The 20,709-nt window shown below is 42.0% G+C and overlaps 1 protein-coding gene across 2 annotated transcripts; it reads left to right on the top strand.

Annotated features, from left to right (window-relative positions):
• Window positions 1-7,481: 7,481 nt before the first annotated feature.
• On the top strand, window positions 7,482-20,353 carry LOC139415136 (scavenger receptor class A member 3-like). 2 transcript variants are annotated; one of them, XM_071162987.1, is made up of 8 exons: window positions 7,482-7,658; window positions 7,794-7,903; window positions 12,181-12,216; window positions 12,501-12,545; window positions 13,096-13,215; window positions 16,330-16,410; window positions 16,880-17,923; window positions 18,987-20,353. In XM_071162987.1, the coding sequence occupies exons 2-8, from the start codon at window positions 7,897-7,899 to the stop codon at window positions 19,430-19,432; spliced, it is 1,779 nt and encodes a 592-aa protein (XP_071019088.1). In that variant the 5' UTR covers window positions 7,482-7,658; window positions 7,794-7,896; the 3' UTR covers window positions 19,433-20,353. The 2 variants fall into 2 exon arrangements, with proteins under 2 accessions (XP_071019088.1, XP_071019087.1); XM_071162986.1 differs by having other exon boundaries at window positions 7,512-7,903.
• Window positions 20,354-20,709: the final 356 nt, after the last annotated feature.

Here is a 20,709-nt window from a genome sequence, read left to right as displayed (position 1 = left end):
CATTCAGAATTGAAATGATCTAAAGGAAGAAAAGGCAAAACTAGATTCCTGGCTGCATCCCATCCAAAACACACAGAGAATAACAAGTTCTGGGCCCTAATGTTGAATAACTGCTAGGGTGATATTTGCTGTGCCTTCGAAAAGCATTCAGACCCCTTGACTTTTTCCACATTTTGTTACGTTACAACCTTATTCAGAAAATTGATTAAATAAATACAAAATAATTCCGAAATCTACACACAATACCCCATAGTGACAAAGCAAAACCAGGTTTTTAGAAATGTTTGCAAATTATTTAAAATAAAAAACATAAGTACCTTATTTACATAAGTACTCAGACTCGAAATTGATCTCAAATGTATCCTGTTTCCATTGATCATCCTTGAGATGTTTCTACAACTTGATTGGAGTCCACCTGTGGTAAATTCAATTGATTGGACATGATTTGGAAAGGCACACACCTCTCTATGTAAGGTCCAACAGTTGACAGTGCATGTCAGAGCAAAAACCAAGACATGAGGTTGTTGGAATTGTCCGTAGAGCTCCGCTGTGAGTTCCTCTGTGGAAATGGGATAACCTTCCAGAAGGACAACCGTCTCTGCAGAACATCACCAATCAGGCCTTTATGGTAGTGGTCAGACGGAAGCCACTCTTCAGTAAAAGACACAGCCTGCTTGGAGTTTGCCAAAAGGCACCTAAAGACTCTCAGACCATAAGAAACAAGATTCTCTTGGCCTGAATGTCAAGCATCACGTCTGGAGGAAACCTGCCACCATCCCTACGGTGAAGCATGGTGGTGGCAGCATCATGCTGTGGGGATGTTTTTCTGCGGCAGAGACTGGGAGACTATTCAGGATCGAGGCAAAGATGGACAGAGCAAAGTACAGTGAGATCCTTGATGAAAACCTGTTCCAGAGTGCTCAGGACCTCAGACTGGGGTGAAGGTTCACCTTCCAGCAGGACAACAACCCTAAGGACACAGCCAAGACAACGCAGGAGTGGCTTCGGGTCATGTCTCTGAATGTCCTTGAGTGGCCCAGCCAGAGCCCGGACTTGAACCCGACAGAACATCTCTGGAGAGACCTGAAAATAGCTGTGCAGCGACGCTCCCCATCCAACCTGACAGAGTTTGAGAGGATCTGCAGAGAGGAATAGGAGAAACTCCCCAAATACAGGTGTGCCAAGCTTGTAGCGTCATACCCAAGACTCAATGTTGTAATCGCTGCCAAAGGTGCTTCAACAAAGTACTGAGTAAAGGGTCTGAATACTTATGTAAATGTGATATTTCATTTATTTTATTTTATTAAATAAATTAGCAAAAATATCTAAACCTGTTTCTGCAAAGTCATTATGGGTTAATGTGTGTATATTGATGATATTTTTAATGAATCAATAAGGCTGTAACATAACAAAATGTGGAAAAAGTGAAGGGGTCTGTGCACTTTCTGAAGGCACTGTACACACTCATACTTTGGCACTGTGTCGGCAGTCTCCCAAGGGCTGATTTGTGGTTTCAAATAAGAGGAAAGGTAAAAGTTCAGTTGTCCAGGACATTACAGCTGGAGTGTCCTAGCAACAAGACCTCAATTTGTCTCGTTTTATATACAGTGCCTTGCGAAAGTATTCGGCCCCCTTGAACTTTGCGACCTTTTGCCACATTTCAGGCTTCAAACAGAAAGATATAAAACTGTATTTTTTGTGAAGAATCAACAACAAGTGGGACACAATCATGAGGTGGAACGACATTTATTGGATATTTCAAACTTTTTTAACAAATCAAAAACTGAAAAATGGGGCGTGCAAAATTATTCAGCCCCTTTACTTTCAGTGCAGCAAACTCTCTCCAGAAGTTCAGTGAGGATCTCTGAATGATCCAATGTTGACCTAAATGACTAATGAGGATAAATACAATCCACCTGTGTGTAATCAAGTCTCCGTATAAATGCACCTGCACTGTGATAGTCTCAGAGGTCCGTTAAAAGCGCAGAGAGCATCATGAAGAACAAGGAACACACCAGGCAGGTCCGAGATACTGTTGTGAAGAAGTTTAAAGCCGGATTTGGATACAAAAATATTTCCCAAGCTTTAAACATCCCAAGGAGCACTGTGCAAGCGATACTATTGAAATGGAAGGAGTATCAGACCACTGCAAATCTACCAAGACCTGGCCGTCCCTCTAAACTTTCAGCTCATACAAGGAGAAGACTGATCAGAGATGCAGCCAAGAGGCCCATGATCACTCTGGATGAACTGCAGAGATCTACAGCTGAGGTGGGAGACTCTGTCCATAGGACAACAATCAGTCGTATATTGCACAAATCTGGCCTTTATGGAAGAGTGGCAAGAAGAAAGCCATTTCTTAAAGATAACCATAAAAAGTGTTGTTTAAAGTTTGCCACAAGCCACCTGGGAGACACACCAAACATGTGGAAGAAGGTGCTCTGGTCAGATGAAACCAAAATTGAACTTTTTGGCAACATTGCAAAACGTTATGTTTGGCGTAAAAGCAACACAGCTGAACACACCATCCCCACTGTCAAACATGGTGGTGGCAGCATCATGGTTTGGGCCTGCTTTTCTTCAGCAGGGACAGGGAAGATGGTTAAAATTGATGGGAAGATGGATAGAGCCAAATACAGGACCATTCTGGAAGAAAACCTGATGGAGTCTGCAAAAGACCTGAGACTGGGACGGAGATTTGTCTTCCAACAAGACAATGATCCAAAACATAAAGCAAAATCTACAATGGAATGGTTCAAAAATAAACATATCCAGGTGTTAAAATGGCCAAGTCAAAGTCCAGACCTGAATCCAATCGAGAATCTGTGGAAAGAACTGAAAACTTCTGTTCACAAATGCTCTCCATCCAACCTCACTGAGCTCGAGCTGTTTTGCAAGGAGGAATGGGAAAAAATGTCAGTCTCTCGATGTGCAAAACTGATAGAGATATACCCCAAGCGACTTACAGCTGTAATCGCTGCAAAAGGTGGCGCTACAAAGTATTAACTTAAGGGGGCTGAATAATTTTGCACGCCCAATTTTTCAGTTTTTGATTTGTTAAAAAAGTTTGAAATATCCAATAAATGTTGTTCCACTTCATGATTGTGTCCCACTTGTTGTTGATTCTTCACAAAAAAATACAGTTTTATATCTTTATGTTTGAAGCCTGAAATGTGGCAAAAGGTCGCAAAGTTCAAGGGGGCCGAATACTTTCGCAAGGCACTGTAGATTCTTTTATATTTTGAATGTGGGTATGAACTTAACACAACAGTTTTAAGCATAGAAGTGAGATAATATATAAACAAACTTGAATAATGCTCTTGGCATAGGTTCTTGTGGCATGGTGTTAAGTTTTAGAAGATGAAACCCACTGGGCACACACTTGTTGAATCAACGTTGTTTCCATGTCATTTTAAGAAATGACGTTGAACCAACATGGAATAGACGTTAAATTGACGTCTGTTTCTCTCGCTGTTGTGTTTTATCTGCCAAGGCATTTAAATCAGGTGGGTTATTGCCTAGTCCCTCATGTTGCCCCATTAAAATTGACTGCATGGGCCATTTGTTTCAGCAGTCTCTGAAGTTTGGCATTGAGATCAAAGTGTCCTTCTTGAAGTAATTATGCGCCTTTCATTCATCACAACTCTTAACTTGATATTCACGCTTAATCTTTAGATCCACATGTCCTCAGTTTAGCTCAATATTGTGTTACCAGCTACTGCTTTTGTAATGTATCCTACAGTACTACTGCGTTTGTAATGTATCCTACAGTACTACTGCGTTTGTAATGTATCCTACAGTACTACTGCGTTTGTAATGTATCCTACAGTACTACTGCGTTTGTAATGTATCCTACAGTACTACTGCGTTTGTAATGTATCCTACAGTACTACTGCTTTTGTAATGTATCCTACAGTACTACTGCTTTTGTAATGTATCCTACAGTACTACTGTATGTATCCTACAGTACTACTGCGTTTGTAATGTATCCTACAGTACTACTGCGTTTGTAATGTAGCCTACAGTACTACTGCGTTTGTAATGTATCCTACAGTACTACTGCGTTTGTAATGTATCCTACAGTACTACTGCGTTTGTAATGTATCCTACAGTACTACTGCGTTTGTAATGTATCCTACAGTACTACTGCGTTTGTAATGTATCTTACAGTACTACTGCGTTTGTAATGTATCCTACAGTACTACTGCATTTGTAATGTATCCTACAGTACTACTGCGTTTGTAATGTATCCTACAGTACTACTGCGTTTGTAATGTATCCTACAGTACTACTGCGTTTGTAATGTATCCTACAGTACTACTGCTTTTGTAATGTATCCTACAGTACTACTGCTTTTGTAATGTATCCTACAGTACTACTGCGTTTGTAATGTATCCTACAGTACTACTGCGTTTGTAATGTATCCTACAGTACTACTGCGTTTGTAATGTAGCCTACAGTACTACTGCGTTTGTAATGTATCCTACAGTACTACTGCGTTTGTAATGTATCCTACAGTACTACTGCGTTTGTAATGTATCCTACAGTACTACTGCAATGTATCCTACAGTACACTGTGTTTGTATGTATCATACTACTGCGTTTGTAATGTATCCTACAGTACTACTGCATTTGTAATGTATCCTACAGTACTACTGCATAACATCACATCATTGGAAGTCAAAGTCCCACATTTACAGTTTCCTCCATAGTGTATTTTTTATAACCTTTATTGTTATTTACAATGACTGCCTACACCGGCCAAACGCGGACGACGCTGAGCCAATCACGGCCGATTGTGATACAGCCTGGATTCGAACCAGGGTGTCTGTAGTGACGTTTCAAGCACTGTGATTCAGTGCCTTAGACCTCTGCGCCACTCGGGAGTTTACATTACATAACTTCAGTAATTGGTCTTAAACCTAAAGGTGATAGCGTTCTGACCTTTAGAAACATCATTAACTGCTACAGTCCCACCGTGACGCCTGCGCGTTTTCGACTTTGTGTATTTCTTCTGCTTTAGTCTGTGTGATTAACAGGGGGCTGAGGTAGAGGGGTGTTTGTGATACAAGGGCGGATCCTGAAGTCCGAATGGTTTGAGCTACAAACCTCACGCACATTTAACATGTTTTGTCATATTATGCTCAAAAGAGTCGTTAGCAGGTAAGGGGTTCTCTTACATAGAAGATCATAGGAAACCCCAGGACATAGTGTCTATAATACCGTAATAAGCTCACAAAGTTGCAGTCACCAACTCCACACAGTTGTCACTGACTTGTTGGATATTCATTTCCTAGTGAGCAAACCATTTCTGTACATACATCATTCACATGAATTCATTTTTAACAGGATTTTGCTTTGCTTTTTCCTTATTGCCAACAAAACTCATGAATGCAACTGTTTATGTCAAAGTGTTCTACTTGTTGTCCTGAAAATAAAATGGTAAAACACTTAACCGTGAGGCTAAATATAAGGGCTGCAAATATAAATGAAAGTCTGATAAATCAATGAAAAGCAGATTTTTGCTGGGGTCTCGGGACTGATAGGGTTAATAGATATTCTTCCAAACAGCTGAATTACATCTGCTATTAGAAACATTCAGGCCTCAACATCTGTATGTAAGTATACACAAACGTGTTAAAAATAGCATCCTCTAAACTCTAGCCAATATGGCCTCTCTCTGCATCACTGACAAATCAAACCAGTCATGAACTTCCCATTAATCAGTGGCCAGGCTATTTATTTGATAGCAGTTTTATGTTGATTTAATCTGTTATGGATTGAAACATAGGGCCTCTCATAATAAACTCATTAAACTGGAATGTAGGCTATTTACAAAATGGCTGCCCCAGTAACAGCAATGCAAATACATTTAAAACACATTGGTTTATTAATCTCAACTACAGAGGGGATGTTCTATTTAAATTGATAAATAACCTGATGAAAGTGTTTAAATTAATGCTGATTGAAGCTGTTTGCATAGGGGCTAACATCATGCATATTGTTAGATCATCCAGTGATTATAATATGTCTGCTCTCCAAGCCAAGAGGCCATTTAACAGCGGGGAAAGAATAACCTCTTACCTTGTGCTTATGCGATTGAAGGAAAAACACGTCCGTTGTCTTTAATCATGCAACTGTCTCTGTCGCTCTCGCACGCTTTCTCTTTCTGAAATCTCCCTCAGCTCATGTTCTAAAGATGGAGCTTTATCAAATCGAGCTGGAATCCATTTCTTAAGAAACAAATTGCTTTCAGAAACTTTTCCAAACTAAGGATTATTTGAGCATCTTGCAATGCTTATCCATCCATTGATTTACTGGCTGGTAATAATTCCCATCCAAGGTCACAACATTTTGTACAGTCACTGCATATTGAAAAACATCAGTAGAGCAGAATAAGACTAAAACAATCACAAAAATATGTTGAGAATGGACCAAAGTGGACAAAAGCAATGAAAGGGTTTCTGTTGGAACGTATAGATGGACTCCATTAGAGCAACTAGATAATTGACTCTGTATGGGCCCTGAGGTACCAGGAGAGAAGGAGCCAACTAAAAGGTTCAATTAGAGGAGAGAGAAAAATGAGCTCATTTAGCTAGAGTAATAATCTTAAAATTGTTCAGTGATGGGATAACTTCCTCCTGCCCTGTCCAGATCCTCTCTGTACTTCCTCAGTCATCCGTGTCTTGGTGACTGTTGATGTGACTACTGCCCATATGGTTCACAGAGAAGCATCTGCTCTTCCTCTGGTCTGGTGCAAGAGTTCATCCTGCTAACATTATAGCATCATGACATCATTGTTGGGAATAATTGATACAATAGTTGGCATTGCATGACCCATGGCTAATAATGCACCCATATGGAGGGTAATTAGGTGGTATTTGTCATTAATTAGGAAGCTGCATACTGAGAAACTATTCCATTTAAATTCCAATATAATATGCAATGTCCCTGCACAATGATCAAAGAGGACTGTTGGTGATTTAATTTTAGCAAATGTACTTTCCTCCCTCATAATCAGGATAAAAGGTAAGGGTTTGTATTCGATGTAAGGCTGGGTTGAAAATCCAATGTGACGTTATAAGTCTACTGACAGATCATCTCACTCCATGACAAATTGAGGGATACATTGTATTATAAGTAAATTAAGCTGATGTTTATCTTCTAAAGTGGTCTATAACCATTCAACGACATGGTTTCTGAAATGACTTGAGGTTTGCCTCTTTTCTTCTGGACATGAATTACCCCTGACATGTCAGACATGGAGAAAAGTATTTCATTTTAAACAGCGGAGGGAGGCCATAGGGAGTAAAGGTGCCCATTCCTCCATGTTAAAACATTTGTTAGCAATTAGCTTGAGCTGCAGAACGGACTTTCTGTGCACCCTCCTCCCCTGCCTCTTCTTCCCCTCTCACAGTCCCCCTGTCCATCTCTCTCCCTCCCTCTCTCCGTCCCTCCCTCTCTCCTAGTCATGTTTCCCCAAGCTGCAGATGGTTACTGTCCAAGGTATTAGTTTCTTCTGGCTCTGACGGAGAGAGGCAGGAGGAGCAGCTGCTTTTAAGCAGACTAACTGTAGCATGTAGCCGAGTAGTCTCCATGCACTAATAGAGCTAGACTGTTTTATGTATGTGAGCTGCAGTTCAAGTGAGAAGTTGCTGGTAAGAGAGAGAGCCCATGCCTGAAGAATTCCTACTCTAGTTGTTTAGAGAAACGTCTGGCTGGATATATAGCAGTTGTAAATTAACAAGTAAGTCCTATGGATGACTGACACTGTTCTTCCGTTACTTGTCCAGGAGGAGACTTTTTCTGCAGAGAAGAGAGACTAGGACAGTCAGAGGCTGTTGTCCGGGCAACAACTTCTTCACATCCTCACCAAAGCTGCCTTGAAGAATCACCATGAAAGGTAGTGGCTTTTGATTATTCTCTGTTGATGCTGTATTAGACTTCAGACTACTGCCTGCTGTGGAGGAATATAATATATTATGTAGGAGACTTGAAAGTGCACCAGTTGCACACAAATATGCAGACAGCTTGCTTTTAAGACCAGTACCTCAGGATCCAGTGAGAATGATGTGGAACATCCACCCTTTTCAAAAGCTCTCCATTTTCAGCAGCCACACATTTGCTTTTGGGCTTCTTTTAAAGATATTATTGCCCTATTGAAAGGATAGCATGTGAATACTAACTTTTGTCAACAATGCATGAAATAAGACTCTTAAGGAGCTTTGAAGAGGCTGAGAAATCTGAGGAGTCCTCTTGGAGAATTGGGGAGTAGCGACATGGCTTTAGCTTTGAAGGTCTTATTAAGTGTTGAGGTATTTACAGGGGAACACACAGGTAGGAGGTCTCCTCTTGTCTTGTTAGGAGCGTGCTCCATTAGAGCTCAAAACATGCAGTCTAACACATTCCTAATGTAAAACAGGAAGGAGGCACCTCTGTAGTGGAAGCAGCAGGTGTGTGGTTGGCTCATATAGTACAGTAAAGTAGAAAGACTGGAGACACAGACTGCCATACAAGTATATGAATAGGACTGTTTAACACAGCACCTCTAATCTGGAAAGACAAATGTATTCCTTCGACATAGACATTCAGTCAGAATTATTTGGCACATGACAATGAAAGGTTGTTATTATAGAAAACTACTGTGATTGCAAGAGAGAAGTTCATTAGACTACAGAACAAGACCCTTGTTAGTATTACTAGTCTGTTTCTATCATGAGAAGTCCAAAGCGTTTTCCTGGAGAAAACGAGGGCATGTTTATAGTATAATAACTCTCTCACTCCAGTACAGATGAACCACAGTAAAGGGGGGTGTTTGTGATCATTTCTCCATAACTTGGAGCAAGACCATTTGGATCAACACATTCCAGGCATTTCATTGCTTTGAAAGGAACCACGCATTCCCTTGTAAGTTCATCTAGCTGGCTAGTTGGATGTCAACAGTGGCTTGTGAAGACACTTGCCTTTATTAGTTGAGGCCCCTTTGGTTCTGGAGCAACCCCATCTCGTGTCTCTTGGGTTTAGGGTTTTAGGTATTCATGTTAAAAGCTTTAAGTGAACTCCATTCAAGGGGACATTTCAACCAGTCCACTATAGAATTTGTTTTCAGTCTTGGCATTTGTTCATGTGGAGGATGGATTGCCCGTTGCCTCTGTTAAAAGACAGGACAACATAACCTTTTGAGCCAAAGCTTGTACTCAATAGTCAAACTAATCTGGATTTTCCCTGCGCCACATCTAAATGTGTGTGGAATCCAAGCTCTGGGTTACATATTCTAGGTTGATATGAAGAGATTGCTGTAAGTGTAGAGTTCAAAAATCCACTGCCGAATGTAAACCTAAGAAGGAACACAGTAAGGTAACCACAAGCATTGACAAATCCTGAGGTTTGTAGACTTGCAGGGAATTGACTGGTGTCATGTTCTTGCTCAGTGTGGCCTAAAGTTCACAACAACAATGAGCGTGGGAGGACAGACTGAAAGACCAATAACCTTCTCTTTGTTCACTGTGTATTTTACATGCACATTGGTGATGATTTAATATGCAGAACAAATGCACTGGGAATAGAAACATTGGGCCATGTCATGCTGATGGAGGTGTCAGGTTAGACTATAGCCTATAATACAATCATAGCATCATTAGATATGGGTCAGCCAACTAAGTGGCTGTCCTATTGTGGAAACAGAACCCACTTTACTGACTCCAGTTCCTCTCCCAAGGGAGTCATCATTTGACCATCATTAGGCAGTCAACATTGGCCTTGCCTTATCAGCAGTTCTGTATGGACCTCTCTTCCAGACCCTTTCTTATGTTATAGGTTACAGTGTTAAATAATTTGACTATTTAGCCTAACATGTGACAACTCAATTATTAGCCAGATTGTCAAACTTACCCTCACACCTACTACGTGGGTATTCATGTGCATGTGGTTACAAATAATCAACTATATTTTGAGAAGCACCGAAGAGGACTACAGTATGTAACGCAGTCCCTGCCTCTAATGTTCTTGCCGAGGTGTTTTGACAGAGCTCAACATGTGGGTGGCTACGTACTGTAAGACATCTGGCCGTGAGACAAATTAACCCTATTGCTTCCTCCTTCTTAGAGTCAAAACGATTGCCTAAGAACTGAAACATTCTGAATGTTTTTCATCTCTAATCCTCTCCATACATCGCTGTGTCAATTTCTCACCACTTACAAGTTTGTCGGCTGTTGAAATTCAGTTGTCTCCATAGTTGTAGCTGAGGCATGCTTGAAGTATTGGGATGATTATTTAAACCTAATAAAGATTATTTTCATTACTTTCAGTTCATGAGAGGTTTTAACACATTACCACAGTTCAAGAACTATAGCACAGAACCTGAGAGGTATATTTGGCAAGTACTACAGTGGACAGAGGGTTGGTTACATGGTCACTGCTTTATATACAGTATACACTGTTAAAACAGAGAACATATAATCAAATACACATTCCAAATGATCTATTTTGAAAAACTAATGATAGGTAGGGGTGATTCTATTTTCAGTGGAGTAAGCTTGATGTTTATGCACATTCAACGTGGCTACTTGGGTTCTTAGCTTAGCATTGCAAGAATGACCGACCTTAGTAAGAAGATCTGATGGACATACCTGCTGGAGACACTATTCAGAAATGTCCCTCCCCCAGCATATATGTTATTGTATTACAACGTTTTTGGAGAGGACACTCCATTCATGATGATTTTTCCTCCAAATGCACCTGTGCTCATATTTGCAATGGAACGCTGGCTCTACATACACGTAAAAGCCACCACATTTAAATAACTTTCAACGCTTTCCATTCTAATGACCACTGACCAATAGTGCCCTCAACTGCGTGCCTGATTCTATCTTAAAAACACGTCTGGTGATTATGCTGGTGAAGTGCTTCTGTGGCCTCGCAGGCAGGCAGTGGTCTGCTTTCCTCTGTGTAGGTTGGAGACCTAGAGTTCCTGATTGACTTGAGGGTCATGTTTTCCAACGACGGTAATGCGGGGCTTTAGACAGGGAGGGCAGGACGGCCGAATCCTTTCCTCCGTTGGCAGAGCCGGGAGAGCAGTGGAGGCCCAGGTTAAGCTTAGAGCCATCTGTATGGCTGAAAGGGAAATGTGAAGTCTGAGGCCTGCAAGCAGGCAGCTGGGCCCATTCCAGACCCATTCTCGCTCTCTTTCACTGGTCCGCACATCTCAGCATTTCAGACTCAGCCTCTTCATCTGGCCTGACTTCAGCTGCTCTAGCAGGCAGCACACATAAACACCCTCACCTCAGAGTTCACTGCATTCCTCTCACACTGCACGCAAAGCACAGCACAGCACAACAGAGCACAGCTCAGCAGAGATGAAATCTCCAGAGCTGGAAAAATACAGCATCATCAGCTGAATTTAATATTAAGGGGAAAAGACAGTGACGAAAAACACTGAACAGAGACTCAACTGAGTGATGTTCTTTACTTTTGGGGCTCTTGTACCTCAGTAAGAGAGCTGTGGACTCTAATGGTATGAGCAGTTTTAGGCTACAAACCTCAGTAATCCTTCAGATGATCATTAATCAATTGAAGGTCCAGTGTACAGGTATGCACTGTGGTACAGCAAATGAGATACAGTAACGTTATAGCTCTATTATGTCAGCATTACCAGTTCATTTGGGCCCAGCAAGAAGCCATTTAAACCCAAATTCAATCCAGATTCGGGTCTTGGCTTGACACTTCTCTTTGGCATCAGTCTGCTGTGTCCCACTGGCCCCTCTACCACATTGAAGTGGAAATGGGTGACGCCACTACATCCAGCCCAGCTAGCAACACACACAATCAGCCTCACTCTGGTGTATAAAGGGCCAATATGTTGTGCTGCTATTGGGGCCCTTTATCTGACAGCTCCTACATACTTACCTGACAAAAACAATCTCTTTTTCAATTCGCATAATTACGTTTCTATAAGATGGCAGCCAAGTATGATCTCACGCTCATATTGAGCCCCGAGTTGAATGTTTTGTGTCTTGGATGGTAGAGGTGGCTGCGGGGGCGTATTCAATTCCGCCTCGTATTTAGCCATTTTTGAGCACTGTAATAAAATGTGTGAGTTGTTCCCCCAAGAAAGCTTCAAGTTATAGACTATTGACCTTAATCTGTGAACATGCATTTCAAGTCTCTCCATCTGTTTTCCAGAAAGCTATTCCGGATACGAGAACCAGCTCTTTAAAGGTGAGGATAAACATGCATGTCAGTTTCCTGAACTATCCTCTAGTCCTGGGCCAGAATGGTGTGACAAATCTGTTTGTTGATATCCTGGCTTTGGAAAATCTAGTAGGCCTACTGTACTATTGCATGCCTTTATGGTGGAAGTAGTTGGATTACCGAGAGGGTTAAGGAGCCCAGTAGGAAGCTGTGTTTAAGTAAAAAGTGAATGAATGCTGGCATGAGCTGAGGTGTGTGATGGTATCAGGCATTTCCATAACAGTGACTCATTTTTCTTCTCTGCTTGTCAGAGGAGGATCTTACTGGGGAGGAAGAAGAGATGCCTTCCTTTAGAGGTGAGAAACATGGCCCAAATTCTACCACACACAGACATTTTATTGCTATGCATTTTTGTTTATGTGCCTTGTTATGTGGCTAGGCAAGCAATACTTATTTGGGGCAATCGAGATGGCACTCTCTTTTTATGGAGTGGTTTTGAGTATTGTTTTGATGTTGGTCGTAAGTCTACGACAAAGTCCCCTAACAACAGCAACACTTTGAACAATAACGGCAGAATATCCATCTAGGGCGTATTGTGTGCACATTGGGCTATGTGTGTACCTTGTTTGTGTTTGTGTAAAGATCTGCGTGTGTCTTCATACAGTACACTTGTGATCACTGCTTTGTTTATATGCGTGCATTGTACATCTGTTTCAGATATCCCTCCTTAGTCCTTCTCCACACAACTTCAGCAGCTCTGCTGACCAAAACCAGACGCTAGTTCAGTAATTAGTAATGCACAATCCACACAGTGTCAGGGTTAAGACAGGTATTTCCCTTCCTCTCTGCCCTCTAACCAGCTGATGTTATGTAAGAGAGACTAGAGCCCCATGCTTCTGATTGCAGGAAGAACCAGAGGTGGCTGTGTGAAATGCCAGAAGACATATTCTCTGCAGCTGGCCGTCAAAGTGCTCTACGGTTTCTTTGTCTTCCTGATCATAGCAGTGGCAGTGCTGGCATCACTAGGTGAGTAACTATGATATTACACCACCGTTCCAGTACAGTGGTTATGCTCTTGGTTATCCCCCATGCCAGGGACATTTATGAGTCTGTTAATAGCTTGTATTGTACAAATGTGAATAGTTATTGTTTTCCACGTTGTGTTTTTTATAGGATTATGATTGCAAGGCCACTAGGATACAGGAAAATGTGTATTCATGTTTTTAATCCCTGGAATAATATGTCCGTAATAGTAGTTGAATTGAATCACACTGAGAGAACTTGGAAAAGCCTCCTTTGCCCCTTTGGCTGTTGGGCCCACTTTCACACCACCGACTTTGGTTGGGTTTGGTATATATACTGAACAAAAATATAAATGCAACATGCAACAATTTCAAAGATTTTTCTAAATTCATATGAGGAAATCAATCAATTTAAATAAATGCATTAGGCCCTAATCTATGGATTTTATATGACTGGGAATACAGATATGCATCTGTTGGTCACAGATACCTTAAAAAAAAACATAGTGGTGTGGATCAGAAAACCAGTCAGTATCTGGTCACCATTTGACACATCTCCTTCGCATAGAGTTGATCAGGCTGTTGATTGTGGCCTGAGGAATGCTGTCCCTCTCCTCTTCAATGGCTGTGCGAAATTGCTGAATATTGGCGGGAACAGGAACACACTGTTGATCCAGAGTATCTCAAACATGCTCAATGGGTGACATGTCAGGCCATGGAAGAACTGGGCCATTTTCAGCTTCCAGGAATTGTGTACAGATCCTTGCAACATGGTGCCGTGCATTATCATGCTGAAACATGAGGTGATGGCGGCAGATGAATGGCCCGACAATGAGCCTCAGGATCTCGTTACGGTATCTCTGTGCATTCAAATTGCCATCGATAAAATGAAATTGTGTCCGTTATCTGTAGCTTATGCCTGCCTGCCCATACCATAACCCCACCGCCACCATGGGGAACTCTGTTCACAACATTGGCATCAGCAAACCACTCACCCACCAGTACAGTTGAAACCGGGATCCATCCGTGAAGGGCACACTTCTCCAGCGTGCCATTGAAGGTGAGCATTTGCCAAATGAAGTCGGTTATGATGCCAAACTGCAGTCAGGTCAAGACCCTAGTGAGAATGACGAGCACGCAGATGAGCTTCCCTAAGACGGTTTCTGATAGTTTCTGCAGAAATACTTTGGTTGTGCAAACCAACAGTTTCATCAGCTGTCCGGGTGGCTGGTCATAGACGATACCGGAGGTGAAGAAGCTGGATATGGAGGTACTGGGCTGGCATGGTTACACGTGGTCTGCGGTTGTGAAGCCGGTTGGACATGATGCCAAATACTCTAAAACAACATTGGAGGCGGCTTATGGTAGAGAAATTAACATTAAATTCTCCAGCCACAGCTCTGGTGGATATTCCTGCAGTCAGCATGCCAATTGCACGCTGACTCAAAACTTGAGACATCTGTGGCATTGTGTTGTGTGACAACATTTTAGAGTGGCCTTTTATTGTCTCCAGCACAAAGTGCACTTGTGTAATGATCATGCCGTTTAATCAGCTTCTTGATATGCCACACATGTCAGGAGGATGGATTATCTTGGCAAATGAGAAATGCTCACTAACAGGGATTTAAACAAATTTGTGCACGAAATTTGAGAGAAATAAGCTTTCTGTGCATATTTTTGGGATCTTTTATTTCAGCCCATGAAACATGGGACCAACACTTTACATGTTGTATATACATTTTTGTTCAGTATAATAACTAAGGCTAATAAAGCTGTATTAAATCCAGATTGTTGAATTAGCCATTTAAGGCCGGGACGTGGAGTTCCTGCAGGTATTATGTGTGCATCACTTCAAGCTCCACATCATCCGGCATTCCTCCACAATCAGAATCTGTTCTCTTTAGTCATGCTTGACTTAACAATGTGCTCCATGTTGTACACTAACAGCTGAGAGGGAGATTTGGTTCAAGCCTTGAGGGTTTTTTCTTTAAAATATAAGGGCCATTTAATTTCCAACAAGGATCGAATGAACATACAACTTCAATCTGATTTGACATTTCTTACCTGTCTGACAACGTTTTAAGTGCTTACAGATGTTACTTGCATTTAGGCAAAAATATTATTGAGATTCAAAACGCTACATCTCTTTTTCACAGCAGCCCAGAGCTCCCTTAGGGCTCTTGTGTAATTCCAAGAGCACTGATACAGAGGGCTGGGATTCCAACACCACCGTGGCACCGTATTTTATTGGCTGGAGCAGGGTCTGCTTGAGTTCATGTCAACGCAGAGCACAGCAATACTGAGGCAAAACAAAACAAGAACAAAGCACTGTAAACTTTAATTGTGAAATGTCCAAAATTGTGTTTGGTTAAAACTCCCCAAACATTGAGCGAGAACAAAAACATGGACCTATAAATGTAGAAATGTCCTTATCATGCAGCACATCTGTTTTGCATTGTTCAGAGTCCCCAAGAATTTGTGTTATATAACAACAAAAAACTCACAGTAGAACCTAACCTCTCTCTAACTAGCAGACATGATTATAATAAGAAGTTCAAGTCCACCAGTACACCAGGAGAATGCCAATTACTGTTAAGAGGTTGTGTAAAATCAACGTCCCTGAGACCTAATGCACTATAACAGGTGGTATGTAGAGGACATATGGAATCACTTGTGAGCAAAAACAGACGATGACACAACTGTTATTAAGAGTCAAGAGTCAAGGATTAGGAAATTATATGCAACAAGGAGTCCTTAAAAGTGTGCCTTAAGCACGGTTGTTGTTCTTCTGGGAAATATAGTTGACTGGGAAGTAACCTGCTGTACAAACCATTTCCATTATTTGTTCAGGACTTTGTAATGGAAACAAACTGTGTTGTTGTTATTGTAAAACAAGGTTCAGGACGGCATCTTAATTCCATTCAATGATGTGTATTGCTGAGTGCTGGCTTGTTTCGGAGCAAGGTTCTTTATCAATGGAGTGGTGTTGTCACTCTAACTTCATTTGGGTCTTAGTCTTAACACATGTATTAAGTCTGTATCAATACCTACATAGAGAGGAACCTCCATTCTCATTATTCTGAAAGTCTAATTTACATAATGATCTATGTCTTATCAGTATTTAGGAAGGTCGACAACTTATCAGAAGAGGAATCCTTTTATCATAAGAAGATTACTAAGGTCCAGGAAAGTATACAAGGTGAGAGAGCGTTATTAATCATGTGACAACATGTGCTGTGCAAGCAGCGCCTCCCAATGTGGCTGCTGCCAGAAAAGTCAAGAAGTAAACAATGACTAATAGAGCATACTGGACATTTCTGCAGATTTCCAAAATATGTATTTTGCCAAAAGAGTTGTCTCTGTTTAAAATATGTCACCCATTGAGTGTAACTGTATGGGTGATTGAGTATGAAGTCTGAGCAAATAAGGATCTGCTCTTCAAGCTTAATGGCCTGCCTCCTGTGCTGTGTCAACTCCCCGAAGAGACAGAGCTCAGGATATGACTTCAACAATGACCTACTACAGCTGCCTCCATTGGCCCATCATTTATGGAAGCACTGCAGCTTCCGTGTACTTCAGTCGACTAGAATTGACACATAGCTAACTCTGATCTTGGCTAAGTTATCAATGAACTGATCGTCATAACATTGTTATCGCTTCTTACCCAGATCTCAGCACTACCAGAAACTGCTCTGACTGCTTCGACATGGCCCACTTCAGCGAGGAGATCAGTAGGCTGAAGAGGGAGTTTGAGGATCTCCAGAAAATGATCCTGGGACAGGAGCAGGTCCTGGATCAGGCCTCCCAGACCCAGCAGACCCTGAAGGCAGCCAGAAGCAGGATGACCCGAGACATGCAGAACTACTCTGTGTCCATCAGGCTCATCAACCAGTCCCTGGAGCGTTACTTAGACCAGGTGGACGGTTGGAAGGCGGTCATCACCGAGACGGACGAGAGCATGAAGACTCTGTCTCAGGATCAGTATGACCTCAAGGCCACGGTGAATCAGGTCAATACCACGGTGGCCCTCAACTCCTTGTGGATGGACGCCCTGCAGAGGAAGACCAATGAGGAGACATTGGTCCTGCAGAAGATGACGGTGGACTGGCAGAACTACAGCCGGGTGTTGAGCGGTCTGAAGTCCAACTCAAGCACCACCACTCAGACGGTGAGGAGCATCCAGAGTGGGATCTCGGCCACGCACCAGAGGATCAGCATGAGCTCGGAGATGGTGCACGACCTCACCCTGCAGGTGATGAACCTGCAGATGCAGCTGGACAATGTCACCTCCTTCATGGACGAGCACGAGGAGAACATGCACAACCTCCAATACCACTCCAAGTACTACCAGAACCGGACGGGCGAGAGGTTCATCACCCTGGATGCTCGCATGGACTCCATCGAGATGGAGATCGACACCATCTCATCCAGCATCAACGCCACGGTGAGCCACGTGCAGAGCATGTACAAGTACATCAACATCGAGAGCACGTCATGCCAGACGCGGATGGGTAGCCACACGGAGGACCTGCAGAACCTGAACAACACGGTGCTGCTACTGATGCACCTGGCTGTCACCCTGAGGCAGCAGTACATGCTGCTGAGCGTCCGTCTAGATGTGGACGCCAGGAACCTGTCCATGGTCATGGAGGAGATGAAGCTAGTGGACACGCACCACACCCAGCTCATCCAGAACTTCACCATTCTCAAAGGTACAGCCGAGATGTTTTTGATGTCATTGCCAAATGCACTTTTGTTAAAACATGTCAAAAGTGTTCCACAGAGATGCTGGCCCATGTTGACTCAAATGCTTCCCACAGTTGTGTCAAGTTGGCTGGATGTCCTTTGGGTGGTGGACTGTTTACTGTGAAAAACCAGCAGCATTGCAGTTCTTGACACAAACCGGTGGTCCTGGCACCTGCTACCATACCCCGTTCAAAGGCACTTACATTTTTTTGTCTTGCCCATTCACCATCTGAATGGCACACACACAATCCATGTCTAAAGAAGTATTTTTAAGCCTTGAGACAATTAAACCTGTCTCCTCCCCTTCATCTACACTGATTGAAGTGGATTATATTTATTTTTACAAATTGTAGAAAAATACAATTAATGACAAGACAACCATAACAACTGAGGACAATGTTCATTTTTTTATTATATTTTTTATTTGATTTTTAACTAGAAAAGCAATTGTACTTTCAAGGATAAATTGGTGTCAACATTTCTTTTTAAAGGTTTGGTTGTTAGAGATTTAGAATTTTAAGGTTTGAATATGATTTCTTTGCCTATTAGAAGTATTGTGTTGTTAATTGGAGGATTATAGACATTGAGGTCACCAAAGATGATAAGCTAAGGGTTAATATATAGTTTGATGGAGTGATGGGAAAGCCAGCCTTGACACTGTAGCTAAAATAAGCTCACTGTCGGACAGTACCAATACAAGTGCATTATGTCTTCCTCTTCATGACAGAGTCTGCATTTAGAGTTATGATCAATACCCAATACTCTTTGTTGACAGAATTGTATAGAACATCTTTAACTGAAAGGCTCTTGAGTATGTACTGTATCTATTGATGTTTTGTATGTGAGACCTGCTTTCATGGTTTTCGGTTGTCAAAGATACTGTATCTTTCCAATATGTTTGAAATTTGTGTGGCATTGCAGATAGGTTATGGAAATTCTAAGTACATTTCAGATGTTATCTTTTTTGTATGCATTTTCTATCCTAACTGCTGTCACCTGTGCTCACTAACACTACTCTTCTCTTTACAGGCGCACCGGGCCCACCTGGTCCAAAGGGGAACAGAGGGGAAGGAGGAGGCAAAGGTCCAGTTGGCCTGACAGGAAACAAAGGAGACAAGGGCCCAGCAGGGAACCGTGGTCCTCTGGGAGAGAAGGGCCCTATCGGGCCTAAAGGAGCTCAGGGGGAGCCAGGACCAACAGGGGCCAGAGGCGGAGTGGGTGTCAAAGGGGTGAAGGGTTCTCTGGGTCAACCAGGTCCACGTGGCGAGAGAGGCGAGAAGGGAGACATGGGTACTATTGGTAAGGATGGAATACCAGGTCCCAAAGGGCCACTGGGAATACAGGGCCAAGCAGGGCTCCCAGGGATCCACGGGCTGCCTGGCCCAAGAGGAAAGCCCGGGCCTGTTGGTCCACACGGGCCTCCCGGAATTCCTGGCCAACCAGATCTGCCAGCTTACCCAGACACGGTGTCTTGAGGGGCCTCTGGTGTCTGATCACAACAAGGACAGGACGAGCCTCCATTGGACGTGGGGAAGTACTGGCAGCCTGGCAAAGGGATGGAGGATGATTGAAGAGGATGGAATGAATGGAGCATGGAAGAGTTCACTCTCAAGCGTTCCCCTTCATGTTACTCCATTCTTTTCCTTGGACACTCAATGGACACACCATTGAGCATATACACAGCCCATGTTCAGGTATAAAGGAGATATTGATAACAAGATAACAAAAATACTTGAGTTTAAAAAGATGCATTGCAAGTTGTCAGTATCATATACAGCTGAATGTATGTTTGAAGGAACCACAGCACTACCCTGGGGGCTTCATAAAGATCTAGGTTTACAATGCCATGCACTTTCATGAGGGTAGTTAAATAACAATAGATTTTTACACTAATTTGTGAAACATTAACACGTGAAATTCTATTCAATGGCACTTTTGGTTTTATAAAGTGTAGAAACTACAGTCATTTGTTATGTGTTTGCTTTTGTATCTTTTATGTTTCGGAGCAGGTTCTCTGAACACTGACTGAAGTTGAGATGATTCAACAGGTCATAGAGTGTAATGGTAAGGGATGAATGAAATTGCTGAAGAACCAAAGGTGTCTGCCTGGGTACACAATTATGGATGTATTGTATGTTAGTCAGTAATTGAACATTTCCTAAATGACTTAAACGGTACGGTTTTGAAATATAGATATTTTTACAAGATGTATTTTTGGTTTTATGCCAACAATTTGCCATGTTACATTGAAGTGTTTTCAGATTTTCTAGTGTAGGTAATATACATCATTTTTGTTGTGTTTCCATTCATATTCATCTCCGCACATAATCAGAGCTGTGTGATGATCTGTGTATTTTAATAGCAAATACAAAACATTAAAAAAGTTCAAATGATAAGAGACGCTATTTTTGTATACTTGTGTCATTCTTATAGATGCTGAATAAATGCTACCGTTCTACTTCACCAAAGTGTATTGACATCATGCACTCACAAGTTCTGCTTATTCTTCAACATATTTGAACTTTAAAAGGTTAATGTAAACCTATTTTGAACTATCAATCTATGTGTGGTAGAAGGCTCTGATGTAGCTGCCAGGAGAGTCAATAAGGGTTCTAGTCAGTCCAAGATGTTTGGGCTATATTCCGCACAGAATATTAGCTGTGGACATTATGGCTTCAAATGACGTGCTGGTAACATGTAGTCTCCAACGGTGTAAAGTACTTAAGTAAAAAAAAATCTTTAAAGTACTACT

This window comes from Oncorhynchus clarkii, chromosome 8 (assembly GCF_045791955.1).
Source record: "Oncorhynchus clarkii lewisi isolate Uvic-CL-2024 chromosome 8, UVic_Ocla_1.0, whole genome shotgun sequence".
NCBI lineage: Eukaryota > Metazoa > Chordata > Actinopteri > Salmoniformes > Salmonidae > Oncorhynchus > Oncorhynchus clarkii.
The sequence above is the reverse complement of the archived record's forward strand: the minus strand, read 5'-3'. Positions and strand labels throughout refer to the sequence as shown.

Bases quoted from the DNA above. Each gene is read 5' to 3' on its own strand.
- LOC139415136 (XM_071162987.1), top strand. The intron at 12,217-12,500 runs GTGAGGATAAAC...TCTGCTTGTCAG, and splicing joins CGAGAACCAGCTCTTTAAAG to AGGAGGATCTTACTGGGGAG. The intron at 16,411-16,879 runs GTGAGAGAGCGT...CTTCTTACCCAG, and splicing joins GGTCCAGGAAAGTATACAAG to ATCTCAGCACTACCAGAAAC.